This window comes from Anomaloglossus baeobatrachus, chromosome 7, assembly GCF_048569485.1.
Source record: "Anomaloglossus baeobatrachus isolate aAnoBae1 chromosome 7, aAnoBae1.hap1, whole genome shotgun sequence".
Classification (NCBI taxonomy): domain Eukaryota; kingdom Metazoa; phylum Chordata; class Amphibia; order Anura; family Aromobatidae; genus Anomaloglossus; species Anomaloglossus baeobatrachus.
The window spans coordinates 36,716,726-36,732,436 of NC_134359.1; the positions used below are offsets into that span (position 1 = coordinate 36,716,726).

At 48.6% G+C, this 15,711-nt stretch overlaps 1 protein-coding gene across 3 annotated transcripts in view; it reads right to left on the reverse strand.

Moving 5' to 3' along the window:
• Positions 1–544: 544 nt before the first annotated feature.
• Positions 545–15,711, reverse strand: part of PRPF40A (pre-mRNA processing factor 40A) — a 149,393-nt gene continuing 134,226 nt past the window's right edge. For all 3 annotated transcript variants that reach the window (XM_075317223.1, XM_075317224.1, XM_075317222.1), the window contains one exon: positions 545–1,141. In XM_075317223.1, coding sequence (XP_075173338.1) covers positions 1,049–1,141 — 93 coding nt within the window. In that variant the 3' untranslated portion in view covers positions 545–1,048. The remainder of the gene's footprint in view (positions 1,142–15,711) is intronic.

The following is a 15,711-nucleotide window of genomic DNA, read 5'->3' on the forward strand; positions in this document are numbered from 1 at the left end:
GCTATATTTGGTTATCCAGTGGGTGTATATGCTCAGAGGGAGGAGCTACACTTTTTAGTGTAGTACTTTCTGTGTCCTCCGGAGGCAGAAGCTATACACCCAATGTCTGGGTCTCCCATAGGAACGATAAAGAAATCAAGAAAAATGTTAAATTCCAAAAAAAAAAAAAAAAAAAAAAAAAAAAATCAAAAAACTGATGTGTTGAAGCTTCTGTTACACTTAGAGATTAACCTGTTGCTATCCGATTATATCCGATATTCTTGGGTTCTGGCATTGACCACAGACGGTCCCCGCCCGTGTGGTATGGATAGGGCTCAGCTAATGCCACCATGTAGGCACATTATAAAAGCATTCTCCTGCATCATTCATTTTTCAAAGAGCTATTTTTTGTTTGGCTGTTGCAGTTGCGACTTCTACTCCGGTATAAGAACGAGGCTCCTATATTCTTGAGCATTTTTTGGAATAATTCCCATGAAAACATCCTTGTAATGTAAAATAAATGAGAAACTAAAGCCAAAATTCTCAAATAAATACTAACACAAACTAAAAGACAAGGCTTTAATACTTCATAAAAATGTACAAAAATAGCCCGGTCAGCAGAATGTTTACCACAGAGTAATCACTGGGGGGGGGGGGGAGGGGGGAAGGCGGCAAATAAAATGGAATATAAAAAAATAAGATTCTGCTTAAATTCAGAATTACAGTTCAGTCCCCCACCCCCGCCTGCCCAGAGCCAATGGGGATAAATAGATCTCCAAAACAAGATGAATTTAATTGTTTTACAGTAAATCAAGTGGCACATTCTGTCATTGGTTGCTTAAGGCAAATATTAGGGGGGAAAAAGAAAAAAAAAAAAAAACAAAAAACACAAAGTGAAATTTACAACTTGTAGTTTTAAACACTGAGCACATTTCTCCAATGGAGATAATTATTTGTACAGAGCGCAGCGGATTTGATTTGTGGAAGGCGAACAATTCCCTGCTAGAAACTAGAAGAATCAGGCATTTGTCGCTTGTTAACTGTAAACGTATTTGGTAATGAGTTGTTCCTATTGATCGTCGTCCAGTTGCTCCAAGAGGGTTCTTCTCCGCTTTTCGAGCTCCCCTTCACTTAATTCGCTTCCAGATGTGTCCCAGTTACCCTGCAAAAAGAAAAAAAATGTAAACGATCTGTCGGGGGTTAACTATGAGAAACTGAAAGTAACTACAGACCTCTAGGATCAGTGTGCACCGTATAGATTACAAATCACAAAGAGTGCATGTTACAATCAGCTTTCCTGAGCCTAAAATCCGTGTACTGCGGGCGTTTATTAATGTAGAGTTGGCCAAGCCCCAAACTTGCTTTGACAGCTCCTCAGTGTCCCTCCTCCCTGCTGCGATCTCACACTGCTCAGTTCAAGCTGCAGTAGGTAATAAGGCTGGGAGAGCGGAGACTGAATGCACTTGTACTCATAAGTCAACTTCATTCTCATACCAGTCTTAACCCCTTCATGAGAGGGCTATATTCCATTTTCTCCCTCCCTTCTTCCAAGAGCTATCAATTCTCATTTTTCCGTCATTATAGCTGTATGGGGGCTTGTTTTTTTTGCGGGACTAGTTGTAATTTTCAATGATACCACATAGTGTACTGCAAAACAGGACAAGAGATTACAAGAGCGATGAAACTGCAAAAAAAAAAAAAAAAAAAAGTGCAATTCCACAATTGTTTCTGGGATTCTCCAAGTCAGTATGAGTCCGCAGATACCAAACATGTACAGTGCTGGCCAAAAGTATTGGCACCCCTGCAATTCTGTCAGATAATACTCAGTTTCTTCTTGAAAATGATTGCAATCACAAATTCTTTGGTATTATTAACTTCATTTAATTTGTCGTCAATGGAAAAAAAAAAAAAAGATTGTCAAAGCCAAATTGGATATAATTCCACACCAAACATAAAAAAGAGGGTGGACAAAAGTATTGGCACTGTTTGAAAAATCATGTGATGCTTCTGTAATTTGTGTAATTAACAGCCCCTGTAACTTACCTGTGGCACCTAACAGGTGTTGGCAATAATAAATCACACTTCCAGCCAGTTGACATGGATTAAAGTTGACTCAACCTCTGTCCTGTGTCCTTGTGTGCACCACATTGAGCATGGAGAAAAGAAAGAAGACCAAAGAACGGTCTGAGGACTTGAGACTCCAAATTGTGAGGAAGCATGAGCAATCTCAAGGCTACAAGTCCATCTCCAAAGATCTGAAAGTTCCTGTGTCTACGGTGCGCAGTGTCAAGAAGTGTAAAGCCCATGGCACTGTGGCTAACCTCCCTAGATGTGGAAGGAAAAGAAAAATTGACGAGAGATTTCAACGCAAGATTGTGCGGATGGTGGATAAAGAACCTCGACTAACTTCCAAACAAGTTCAAGCTGCCCTGCAGTCCGAGGGTACAACAGTGTCAACCCGTACTATCAGTCGGCGTCTGAATGCAAAGGGACTGTATGGTAAGATACCCAGGAAGACCCCACTTCTTACCCCGAGACATAAAAAAGCCAGGCTGGAGTTTGCCAAAACTTACCTGAGAAAGCCTAAAATGTTTTGGAAGAATGTTCTCTGGTCAGATGAGACAAAAGTAGAGCTTTTTGGGAAAAGCCATCAACATAGTTTACAGGAAAAAGAAGGGAATTTTGTTACTTACCGTAAATTCCTTTTCTTCTAGCTCCTATTGGGAGACCCAGCCGATTGGGTGTATAGCACTGCCTCCGGAGGCCACACAAAGCAATTACACTAAAAAGTGTAAGGCCCCTCCCCTTCTGGCTATACACCCCCAGTGGGATCACTGGCTCACCAGTTTTAGTGCAAAAGCAAGAAGGAGGAAAGCCAATAACTGGTTTAAACAAATTCACTCCGAAGTAACCTCGGAGAACTGAAAACCGTTCAACATGAACAACATGTGTACCCGAAAAACAACCAAAAATCCCGAAGGACAACAGGGCGGGTGCTGGGTCTCCCAATAGGAGCTAGAAGAAAAGGAATTTACGGTAAGTAACAAGATTCCCTTCTTCTTCGGCGCTCCATTGGGAGACCCAGACGATTGGGACGTCCAAAAGCTGTCCCTGGGTGGGTAAAGAATACCTCATGTTAGAGCTGCAAGACAGCCCTCCCCTATATGGAGGCAACTGCCGCCTGCAGGACTCTTCTACCTAGGCTGGCGTCCGCCGAAGCATAGGTATGCACCTGATAATGTTTGGTGAAAGTGTGCAGACTCGACCAGGTAGCTGCCTGGCACACCTGTTGAGCTGTAGCCTGGTGTCGCAATGCCCAGGACGCACCCACGGCTCTGGTAGAATGGGCCTTCAGCCCTGATGGAACCGGAAGCCCAGCAGAACGGTAGGCTTCAAGAATTGGTTCTTTGATCCATCGAGCCAGGGTGGCCTTAGAAGCCTGCGACCCTTTGCGCTTACCAGCGACAAGGACAAAGAGTGCATCCGAACGGCGCAAGGGCGCCGTGCGGGAAATGTAGATTCTGAGTGCTCTCACCAGATCCAACAAATGTAAATCCTTCTCATACCGATGAACTGCATGAGGACAAAACGAAGGCAAAGAGATATCCTGATTAAGATGAAAAGAGGATACCACCTTCGGGAGAAACTCCTGAATGGGGCGCAGCACTACCTTGTCCTGGTGGAAGACCAGGAAGGGAGCCTTGGATGATAGCGCTGCCAGCTCAGACACTCTCCGAAGAGATGTGATCGCTACCAGAAAAGCCACTTTCTGTGATAGTCTAGAAAGTGAAACCTCCCTCAGAGGCTCGAAGGGCGGCTTCTGGAGGGCAACTAGTACCCTGTTCAGATCCCATGGATCTAACGGCCGCTTGTACGGGGGTACGATATGGCAAACCCCCTGTAGGAACGTGCGCACCTTAGGAAGGCGTGCCAAACGCCTCTGCAAAAAGACGGATAGCGCCGAGACCTGACCTTTAAGGGAGCCGAGCGACAAACCTTTTTCTAACCCAGATTGCAGGAAAGAAAGAAAGGTAGGCAATGCAAATGGCCAGGGAGACACTCCCTGAGCAGAGCACCAGGATAAGAATATCCTCCACGTTCTGTGGTAGATCTTAGCGGACGTGGGCTTCCTAGCCTGTCTCATGGTGGCAACGACCCCTTGAGACAATCCTGAAGACGCTAGGATCCAGGACTCAATGGCCACACAGTCAGGTTCAGGGCCGCAGAATTCCGATGGAAAAACGGCCCTTGGGACAGTAAGTCTGGTCGGTCTGGTAGTGCCCACGGTTGGCCGACCGTGAGCTGCCACAGATCCGGATACCACGCCCTCCTCGGCCAGTCTGGGGCGACGAGTATGACGCGGCTGCAATCGGATCTGATCTTGCGTAGCACTCTGGGCAAGAGTGCCAGAGGTGGAAACACATAAGGGAGCCGGAACTGCGACCAATCTTGCACTAGGGCGTCTGCCGCCAGCGCTCTTTGATCGCGAGACCGTGCCATGAAGGTTGGGACCTTGTTGTTGTGCCGGGACGCCATGAGGTCGACGTCCGGCCTTCCCCATCGGCGACAGATTTCCTGAAACACGTCTGGGTGAAGGGACCATTCCCCTGCGTCCATGCCCTGGCGACTGAGGAAGTCTGCTTCCCAGTTTTCTACGCCGGGGATGTGAACTGCGGATATGGTGGAGGCCGTGGCTTCCACCCACATCAGAATCCGCCGGACTTCCTGGAAGGCTTGCCGACTGCGTGTCCCCCCTTGGTGGTTGATGTATGCCACCGCTGTGGAGTTGTCCGACTGAATTCGGATCTGCCTTCCTTCCAGCCACTGCTGGAAGGCTAGTAGGGCAAGATACACTGCTCTGATTTCCAGAACATTGATCTGAAGGGTGGACTCCTGCTGAGTCCACGTACCCTGAGCCCTGTGGTGGAGAAAAACTGCTCCCCACCCTGACAGACTCGCGTCTGTCGTGACCACCGCCCAAGACGGTGGTAGGAAGGATCTTCCCTGTGATAATGAGGTGGGAAGAAGCCACCACTGCAGAGAGTCCTTGGCCGTCTGGGAAAGGGAGACTTTCCTGTCCAGGGATGTTGACTTCCCGTCCCATTGGCGGAGAATGTCCCATTGAAGTGGGCGCAGATGAAACTGCGCAAACGGAACCGCTTCCATTGCCGCCACCATCTTCCCGAGGAAGTGCATGAGGCGTCTTAAGGAGTGCGACTGACTTTGAAGGAGAGCCTGCACCCCAGTCTGTAGTGACCTCTGCTTGTCCAGCGGAAGCTTCACTATCGCTGAGAGAGTATGAAACTCCATGCCAAGATACGTTAGTGATTGGGTCGGTGACAGATTTGACTTTGAGAAGTTGATGATCCACCCGAACGTCTGGAGAGTCTCCAGTGCAACAGTCAAGCTGAGTTGGCATGCCTCTTGAGAGGGTGCCTTGACCAGTAGATCGTCCAAGTAAGGGATCACAGAGTGTCCCTGAGAGTGCAAGACTGCTACCACTGCCGCCATGATCTTGGTGAACACCCGTGGGGCTGTCGCTAGACCAAATGGCAGAGCTACGAACTGAAGATGGTCGTCTCCTATCACGAAGCGTAGAAAGCGTTGGTGCTCTGTAGCAATCGGCACGTGGAGATAAGCATCCTTGATGTCTATTGATGCTAGGAAATCTCCTTGAGACATTGAGGCAATGACTGAGCGGAGGGATTCCATCCGGAACCGCCTGGCGTTCACATGCTTGTTGAGCAGTTTTAGGTCCAGAACAGGACGGAATGAGCCGTCCTTTTTTGGCACCACAAAGAGATTGGAGTAAAAACCTTGACCTCGTTCCTGAAGAGGAACAGGGACCACCACTCCTTCTGCTCTTAGAGAATTCACCGCCTGCAGAAGGGCATCTGCTCGGTCGGGATGTGGGGAAGTTCTGAAGAACCGAGGCGGAGGCCGAGTACTGAACTCTATCCTGTACCCGTGAGACAAAATGTCTGTTACCCACCGGTCTTTGACCTGTGGCAGCCAAATGTCGCAAAAGCGGGAGAGCCTGCCACCGACCGAGGATGCGGAGGGAGGCGGCCGAAAGTCATGAGGCAGCCGCCTCGGAAGCGGTACCTCCGGTTGCTTTCTTGGGGCGTGAGTGAGCCCGCCAGGAATCAGAGCTCCTTTGCTCTTTCTGAGTCCCTTTGGACGAGGAGAATTGGGGCTTGCCCGAGCCTCGAAAGGACCGAAACTTTGACTGCCACTTCCTCTGTGGAGGTTTGCTTGATCTGGGCTGGGGTAAGGAGGAGTCCTTACCTTTGGACTGTTTAATGATTTCCGCCAATTGCTCACCAAACAGTCTGTCTCCAGACAATGGCAAGCTGGTTAAACATTTTTTAGAAGCAGAATCTGCTTTCCATTCCTTTAACCACAAGGCTCTGCGCAAAACTACAGAGTTGGCGGATGCCATTGAGGTACGGCTCGTAGAGTCCAGTACCGCATTGATAGCGTAGGTCGCAAACGCAGACATTTGCGTAGTTAGGGACGCCACTTGCGGCACTGCTGGACGTATGAGAGAGTCCACCTGTGCCAGACCAGCTGAAATAGCTTGGAGCGCCCACACGGCCGCGAATGCTGGAGCAAACGACGCGCCGATAGCTTCATAGACAGATTTCAACCAAAGGTCCATCTGTCTGTCATTGGCATCTTTAAGTGAAGCCCCATCCTCCACTGCAACTATGGATCTAGCTGCAAGCCTGGATATTGGAGGGTCCACTTTTGGACACTGGGTCCAGCGTTTGACCACGTCAGGGGGAAAAGGATAACGTGTATCCTTAAGGCGTTTAGAAAAACGCTTGTCCGGATAAGTATTGTGTTTCTGGATGGATTCTCTGAAGTCAGAGTGGTCCAGAAAAGTACTCAATTTACGCTTGGGATACAGAAAATGGAATTTCTCCTGCTGTGCAGCTGCCTCCTCTGCAGAAGGGGCTGGGGGAGAAATATCCAACAGCCTATTGATGGCCGCTATAAGGTCATTTACCATGGCGTCACCATCTGGCGTATCCAAATTGAGTGCGGCGTCAGGACAAGACTCCTGATCACCCACCTCTGAACCCTCATATAGGGACCCTTCTCGCTGAGACCCTGATCCGCGTGATGACGTGGAGGGTCTCTCCCAGCGAGCTCGCTTAGGCGGACTGGGACTGTCATCGGAGTCAGAGCCCACAGCCTGTGATGCCTGGGACCCCCTTGAAGTACGGATTAGTTCCAACTGAGGGGGACCGGGGAACATAGACACAGCAGTGTCTATGGTCTGAGCAACTGGCCTGGACTGCAAGGTCTCCAGGATTTTTGTCATAGTCACAGACATTTTATCAGCAAAGACTGCAAATTCTGTCCCCGTCACCGGGGCAGGGTTCACAGGCGCCTCTGCCTGGGCTACCACCACAATAGGCTCTGGCTGACGAAGTGCCACTGGGACTGAACATTGCACACAATGAGAGTCGTTGGAGCCTGCTGGTAGATTAGCCCCACATGCTGTACAAGCAGTGTATACAGCCCGTGCCTTGGCACCCTTGCGTTTTGCGGATGACATGCTGTTGTCTCCTCAAAGCAATATAGGGTGTACAGCCAAGAAGCGACCTTACAGTGCAGTATATAAATATATCTAGACACAGCAGTGTCTATGGTACAGCGAAAAATATAACACTGTGGCACTAGTGGGGCCGCACGTATGTGCTGCTTACCGCCCGCTTAGCGCGGGTGTGTGGTCGCCAGAAACCCCTAGCCTGGGTCCCCCAGAGCCTGCGTCCGTTCTCCAGCCAGACTGCATGTGTATAATGGCTGCCGGCGTCCTGGGGAGCTGCAAGCCTGGGGGCGGGCCTAGGGCGTGCACAGAGAAAAAGCGCGAAGCCTGTGTCCTACTGTGCTCAGTGAGAGGGCTGGAGCATGTAAATCGTGCTCCAGCCCTCGGCGCTGCCGATTGAACAACGTCTCTCCCCTACCCTGATTGACAGGGTGGGGGGCGTTAACGAAGCGGAGCTAGGCCGCAGAAAGCCGGGGACTAAAGTTAGAAGCGCCGCCGCCGTAAAAGCGCGGTCGGCGCGTCCCCGGCGCACTACAAGTCGCAGCTGCGCCGCCGCTCCAGGGGCGGTCGGCGCGGCGATCCACACACATAAAGTCCCCCAGTAATCTGCGGGGACTATAAGCCCAGCGCACAGCGCTACAGTCCCCGGCGCACTAGCACACCCAGCAAGCCTGGGGTGTGCGTGGCCTGCCATACGGGGACACAGAGTACCTGAAAGTTGCAGGGCCTTGTCCCTGAACGGCACTCCCGCTCCACATCCAGCAGGTTCTATGGGTCTGTGGATGGAGCCCGGCCTCAGGGCTTGGTGGCCGGTAAGATCCCACTTCCTCAGAGCCCTTCAGGGGGATGGGGAAGGAAAACAGCATGTGGGCTCCAGCCTCCGTACCCGCAATGGGTACCTCAACCTTACAAACCACAAGTGGGGTGAGAAGGGAGCATGCTGGGGGCCCCATATGGGCCCTCTTTTCTTCCATCCGATATAGTCAGCAGCTACTGCTGACTAAACAGTGGAGCTATGCGTGGATGTCTGACCTCCTTCGCACAAAGCAGAAAACTGGTGAGCCAGTGATCCCACTGGGGGTGTATAGCCAGAAGGGGAGGGGCCTTACACTTTTTAGTGTAATTGCTTTGTGTGGCCTCCGGAGGCAGTGCTATACACCCAATCGGCTGGGTCTCCCAATGGAGCGCCGAAGAAAAAAAGAGGCATTCAAAGAAAAGAACACGGTCCCTACAGTCAAACATGGCGGAGGTTCCCTGATGTTTTAGGGTTGCTTTGCTGCCTCTGGTACTGGACTGCTTGACCGTGTGCATGGCATTATGAAGTCTGAAGACTACCAACAAATTTGCAGCATAATGTAGGGCCCAGTGTGAGAAAGCTGGGTCTCCCTCAGAGGTCATGGGTCTTCCAGCAGGACAATGACCCAAAACACACTTCAAAAAACACTAGAAAATGGTTTGAGAGAAAGCACTGGAGACTACTAAAGTGGCCAGCAATGACTCCAGACCTGAACCCCATAGAACACCTGTGGAGAGATCTCACAATGGCAGTTTGGAGAAGGCACCCTTCAAATCTCAGGGACCTGTAGCAGTTTGCCAAAGAAGAATGGTCTAAAATCCCAGCAGAGCATTGTAAGAAACTCATTGATGGTTACCGGAAGCAGTTGTTCGCAGTTATTTTGGCTAAAGGTAGTGCAACCAAGTATTAGGCTGAGGGTGCCAATACTTTTGTCTGGCCCATTTTTGAAGTTTTGTGTGAAATGAGCAATGATTTCATTTTTGTTTCATTCTCTTTTGTGTTTTTTTTCATTGCAAGCAAAATAAATGAAGATAATAATACCAAAGAATTTGTGATTGCAATCATTTTCAAGAAGAAACTGAGTATTATCTGACAGAATTGCAGGGGTGCCAATACTTTTGGCCAGCACTGTATGTTTAGTGGTGTGGAAACAAAACCAAAAAAAGTATGATTATATATATATATATATATATATATATATATATATATATATATATATATATATATATATATATATATATATATATATATATATATATATATATATATACATACACATACACACACATATATATATATATACATACACATATATATACATATATACACACACATACATACATATATGCACACACATACATGCATATATATACATATACATATATATATATATATATATATATATACACACATGCACACACACACACACACATATATATATATATATATATATATATATATATATAAAAAAAATATTTGCTTTTGTCACCATTTTTCCGAGACCCGTAATGTTTTCATGTTTTGGGATCTGGGGCTATGTGATGGCATTTTTTGCACCCTGAGCTAATATTTTTACAGGTGACAGTTTGGGATAGTTGTGATGTTTCGATCGCCTCTTTTTGCAATGTTGTGATGGGGTCATCGGCTGACCCCTGGCTGTCATGACAACCCATTGGAGTACCGCGATCACGGATCATGGAACGGCGCACGCTCCCCACTAATGTTAAAGGGAACCGGTCACCAGTTTTTTGCCCTGTAAGCTGCAGCCACCACCACTGGGCATTCTAACCTGCTGTATATAAGAGCCCAGGCCGCTGTGTAGAACATAAAAAACACTTTATAACTAAGCCGGTCACTGCGGTGGATGTGTGTTCTTGTCCTCCGGTGCCACCTCTTTCGGCCATCTTTGTTGCCGCCTCTGTTGTCCTTCTGAAGCTGCGGTGCATGATACGTCTGACATCATACACACTTGCCGGCATTGAGGCTCTGAGCAGGGCAGATCAAAAAAATATAGTAGTGCGCCTGCGCAGGACCGGCGAGTGTGTATGACGTAGACGCATCTATTCTGATTCAAAGACCGAGGAGGATCAAAAAAAGTAACCAGGGCTCCCCCTGCAGCTGTGCCACTGAAAACGGAAAGCACCCGGGACCTGGAAACACACTGGATGAAGGGCAATCACCCATTTCTTCACAGCAGAAAATATGCCGTATGCGCAGAAGCGTCATTTACGAGAAAACAAAGAGGGGTAGCTATATTGATCAATAAGCATATTAGTCATGAAGTTCTGGAGGTTTCAGAGGACCCTATGGGGAGATTATTATTGGTGAAAGTGAAGATAGAGGGCACTATCTACAACTTAGCAAACATATATGCACCAAATATTCCTGATCCACAGTTCAGAGCCAGATTGATCGAAAGTATCACAGGTTGGGATATGACTAATTTAATTGTAGGCGGAGATTTCAATGAGGCTCATGATGGAATTTTAGACAGGTCAAGTCCCCAGCCATCTCCTCTATTGGCGCTCCATAGTGGTTTGCAATATCTCGTCAATCAATTGGGACTAATAGACACATGGCGCATGCAGCTCCCAATAGATAAAGATTATACATTTTATTCACATGTCCATGACTTACATACACGGATTGACTATTGGCTACTAAGCCCAGCTCTGATGACACATTTACTTTCCTCCAACATCCTAGACATCTGTATTTCGGATCATGCACCGGTTACTTTTAATTTGTTATTATCTACCACAATACTACGGGAAAGAAGGTGGAGGTTTCCTTCATATTTATATCAATCTGAGGATTTCAAAGCTTCTTTACAAAACTACTGGAGCTTTTATGAGAAGGATAATCACGAGCATAGTGGGGACACTGGTTTGTATTGGGCTGCCTCCAAGGCAGTAGTAAGAGGTCAGATAATATCATATGTCAGCCATAAGAGAAAAAAGCTCCTGGAACAAACTATATCAGCACAAAAAGCTTCTCACGCAGGCATATAAAGATTTTAAAAATAACACCACGGATGCGACAAAACAACATTTCTTGGAGGCCAAGGAGGCGGCGGACACCTTGGCCCATGAGATGGCACTTAGTAACCTGGACTACCAGAAACATAAATACTTTAAATGGGGCAACAAACCTGGGAAATTACTAGCTTCTTTAACCAAACCCTTTAGAACCACCACTAGAATCCACAAAATTAAAAAGAAAGATGGTACCATGGTAACAAAAGATGAGGAAATAGTGGAGGAGTTCAGGGTAATCTTTGGCTCGCTGTATGAGGCGGAACCGAGGAGGTTGACGGGGAAGCTGATTTTATCCATGGTACCAGAGCGCCCATCTTGACAGAGGAACAAAGAGTAGTACTAAACGCCCCTATAAATATTTCAGAAATAGTAAAAACTATTGGCACTCTTAAACTAGCCAAAAGCCCAGGGCCCGACGGATTTAGTAACGAATATTATAAAGATCTTGGGAGCCTCTATCGGTCCTCATCTATGTGCAGTGTATAATAAGATAGTCACAGATAGAATAATTCCCGACAGGTTCAATGAGGCAAACATTATAGTATTACCTAAGCCAGGAAAAGACCCACTACAGGTGGAGGGATACAGACCCACTACAGGTGGAGGGATACAGACCCACTACAGGTGGAGGGATACAGACCCACTACAGGTGGAGGGATACAGACCCACTACAGGTGGAGGGATACAGACCCACTACAGGTGGAGGGATGCAGACCCACTACAGGTGGAGGGATACAGACCCACTACAGGTGGAGGGATACAGACCCACTACAGGTGGAGGGATACAGACCCACTACAGGTGGAGGGATACAGACCCACTACAGGTGGAGGGATACAGACCCACTACAGGTGGAGGGATGCAGACCCACTACAGGTGGAGGGATGCAGACCCACTACAGGTGGAGGGATGCAGACCCACTACAGGTGGAGGGATACAGACCCACTACAGGTGGAGGGATGCAGACCCACTACAGGTGGAGGGATACAGACCCACTACAGGTGGAGGGATACAGACCCACTACAGGTGGAGGGATGCAGACCCACTACAGGTGGAGGGATGCAGACCCACTACAGGTGGAGGGATACAGACCCACTACAGGTGGAGGGATGCAGACCCACTACAGGTGGAGGGATGCAGACCCACTACAGGTGGAGGGATACAGACCCACTACAGGTGGAGGGATGCAGACCCACTACAGGTGGAGGGATGCAGACCCACTACAGGTGGAGGGATGCAGACCCACTACAGGTGGAGGGATGCAGACCCACTACAGGTGGAGGGATGCAGACCCACTACAGGTGGAGGGATGCAGACCCACTACAGGTGGAGGGATGCAGACCCACTACAGGTGGAGGGATGCAGACCCACTACAGGTGGAGGGATGCAGACCCACTACAGGTGGAGGGATACAGACCCACTACAGGTGGAGGGATACAGACCCACTACAGGTGGAGGGATACAGACCCACTACAGGTGGAGGGATACAGACCCACTACAGGTGGAGGGATACAGACCCACTACAGGTGGAGGGATACAGACCCACTACAGGTGGAGGGATACAGACCCACTACAGGTGGAGGGATGCAGACCCACTACAGGTGGAGGGATGCAGACCCACTACAGGTGGAGGGATGCAGACCCACTACAGGTGGAGGGATGCAGACCCACTACAGGTGGAGGGATGCAGACCCACTACAGGTGGAGGGATACAGACCCACTACAGGTGGAGGGATACAGACCCACTACAGGTGGAGGGATACAGACCCACTACAGGTGGAGGGATACAGACCCACTACAGGTGGAGGGATGCAGACCCACTACAGGTGGAGGGATGCAGACCCACTACAGGTGGAGGGATGCAGACCCACTACAGGTGGAGGGATGCAGACCCACTACAGGTGGAGGGATACAGACCCACTACAGGTGGAGGGATGCAGACCCACTACAGGTGGAGGGATACAGACCCACTACAGGTGGAGGGATACAGACCCACTACAGGTGGAGGGATACAGACCCACTACAGGTGGAGGGATACAGACCCACTACAGGTGGAGGGATACAGACCCACTACAGGTGGAGGGATACAGACCCACTACAGGTGGAGGGATACAGACCCACTACAGGTGGAGGGATACAGACCCACTACAGGTGGAGGGATACAGACCCACTACAGGTGGAGGGATACAGACCCACTACAGGTGGAGGGATACAGACCCACTACAGGTGGAGGGATACAGACCCACTACAGGTGGAGGGATACAGACCCATCTCATTACTCAACTCTGATTTTAAAATCTTTACTAAAATACTAGCTGGTAGATTACAACAAGTGATTCCAGATCTTATTCTGCCCTTCCAAACGGGATTCGTGCACGGGAAATCCATCACCTATAACATCAGCACGGCTATTGGGGCTCTCTTATAGCAGGAAGCATAGATGTACCAAACATATAGTAGTTAGCCTTGATGCGGACAAGGCCTTTGACAGGGTCTCTTGGGCCTATTTACATAATCTTTTGGCATGTCGCCAGGCAGGATCCTGGTTTTGCGAAGCAGTCAAGATGATATACACAGACCCCAAATCCAGACTATCTATAAATAATACATTCTCTGAGCCATTTGAGGTACAGAGAGGAACGAGGCAGGGGTGTCCCTTGTCACCTTTATTGTTTAATTTGGCTCTGGACCCAATGTTGAGGACCCTACATAATTTAGCAATATTTCAGGGCATGAGAGTCGGTGGGACAACAATTAAACTTTTGGCTTTTGCCGATGATATTTTATTGTTTATTGCCAATCCCTCTCAAGCGATTCCAGAGATAATGAACACATTGAATAATTTTGGAAAGGCCTCAGGCTTCAGGGTAAATTACAAAAAAACTGAGGCATTGGCAATGTACAAATCGGGTAAAATTGATAACTTATTTCCCTTCCAGTGGTGTACCAGGTCCATTAAATATTTGGGGATTCAGCTCCCAGCAAACCCCTTGTTACTATATCAAATTAATTATAAGCCTCTTATAAATTCATTAATACATCTACTCCAATCTTGGAAACATCTGAAAGAAGGGAATTTTGTTTACTTACCGTAAATTCCTTTTCTTCTAGCTCCAATTGGGAGACCCAGACAATTGGGTGTATAGCTTCTGCCTCCGGAGGCCACACAAAGTATTACACTTAAAAGTGTAAAGCCCCTCCCCTTCTGCCTATACACCCCCCCCGTGAGTCACGGGCTCCTCAGTTTTGGTGCAAAAGCAGGAAGGAGGAAACTTATAATTTGGTCTAAAGTAATTAAATCCGAAGGAAGTTCGGAAAACTGAAAACCATTCAACATGAACAACATGTGTACACAAAGAACAACAGCCCGAAGGGAACAGGGGCGGGTGCTGGGTCTCCCAATTGGAGCTAGAAGAAAAAGGAATTTACGGTAAGTAAACAAAATTCCCTTCTTCGTCGCTCCATTGGGAGACCCAGACAATTGGGACGTCCAAAAGCAGTCCCTGGGTGGGTAAAATAATACCTCGTAATAGAGCCGTAAAACGGCCCCTTCCTACAGGTGGGCAACCGCCGCCTGAAGGACTCGCCTACCTAGGCTGGCATCTGCCGAAGCATAGGTATGCACCTGATAGTGTTTCGTGAAAGTGTGCAGACTCGACCAGGTAGCCGCCTGACACACCTGCTGAGCCGTAGCCTGGTGCCGCAAAGCCCAGGACGCACCCACGGCTCTGGTAGAATGGGCCTTCAGCCCTGAGGGAACCGGAAGCCCAGAGGAACGGTAAGCTTCGAGAATTGGTTCCTTGATCCACCGAGCCAGGGTTGATTTGGAAGCCTGTGACCCTTTACGCTGGCCAGCGACAAGGACAAAGAGTGCATCCGACCGGCGCAGGGGCGCCGTACGAGAAATGTAGAGTCTGAGTGCTCTCACCAGATCCAACAAGTGCAAATCCTTTTCACATTGGTGAACTGGATGTGGACAAAGAGAAGGTAAGGAGATATCCTGATTGAGATGAAAGGGGGATACCACCTTAGGGAGAAATTCCGGAACCGGACGCAGAACCACCTTGTCCTGGTGAAACACCAGGAAAGGAGCCTTGCATGACAGCGCTGCTAGCTCAGACACTCTCCGAAGTGATGTGACTGATACTAGGAAGACCACTTTCTGCGAAAGGCGTGAAAGAGAAATATCCTTCATTGGCTCAAAAGGTGGTTTCTGAAGAGCCATCAGCACCCTGTTCAGATCCCAGGGTTCTAACGGACGCTTGTAAGGAGGAACTATGTGACAAACCCCCTGTAGGAACGTGCGCACCTTTGGAAGTCTGGCTAGGCGCTTCTGGAAAAA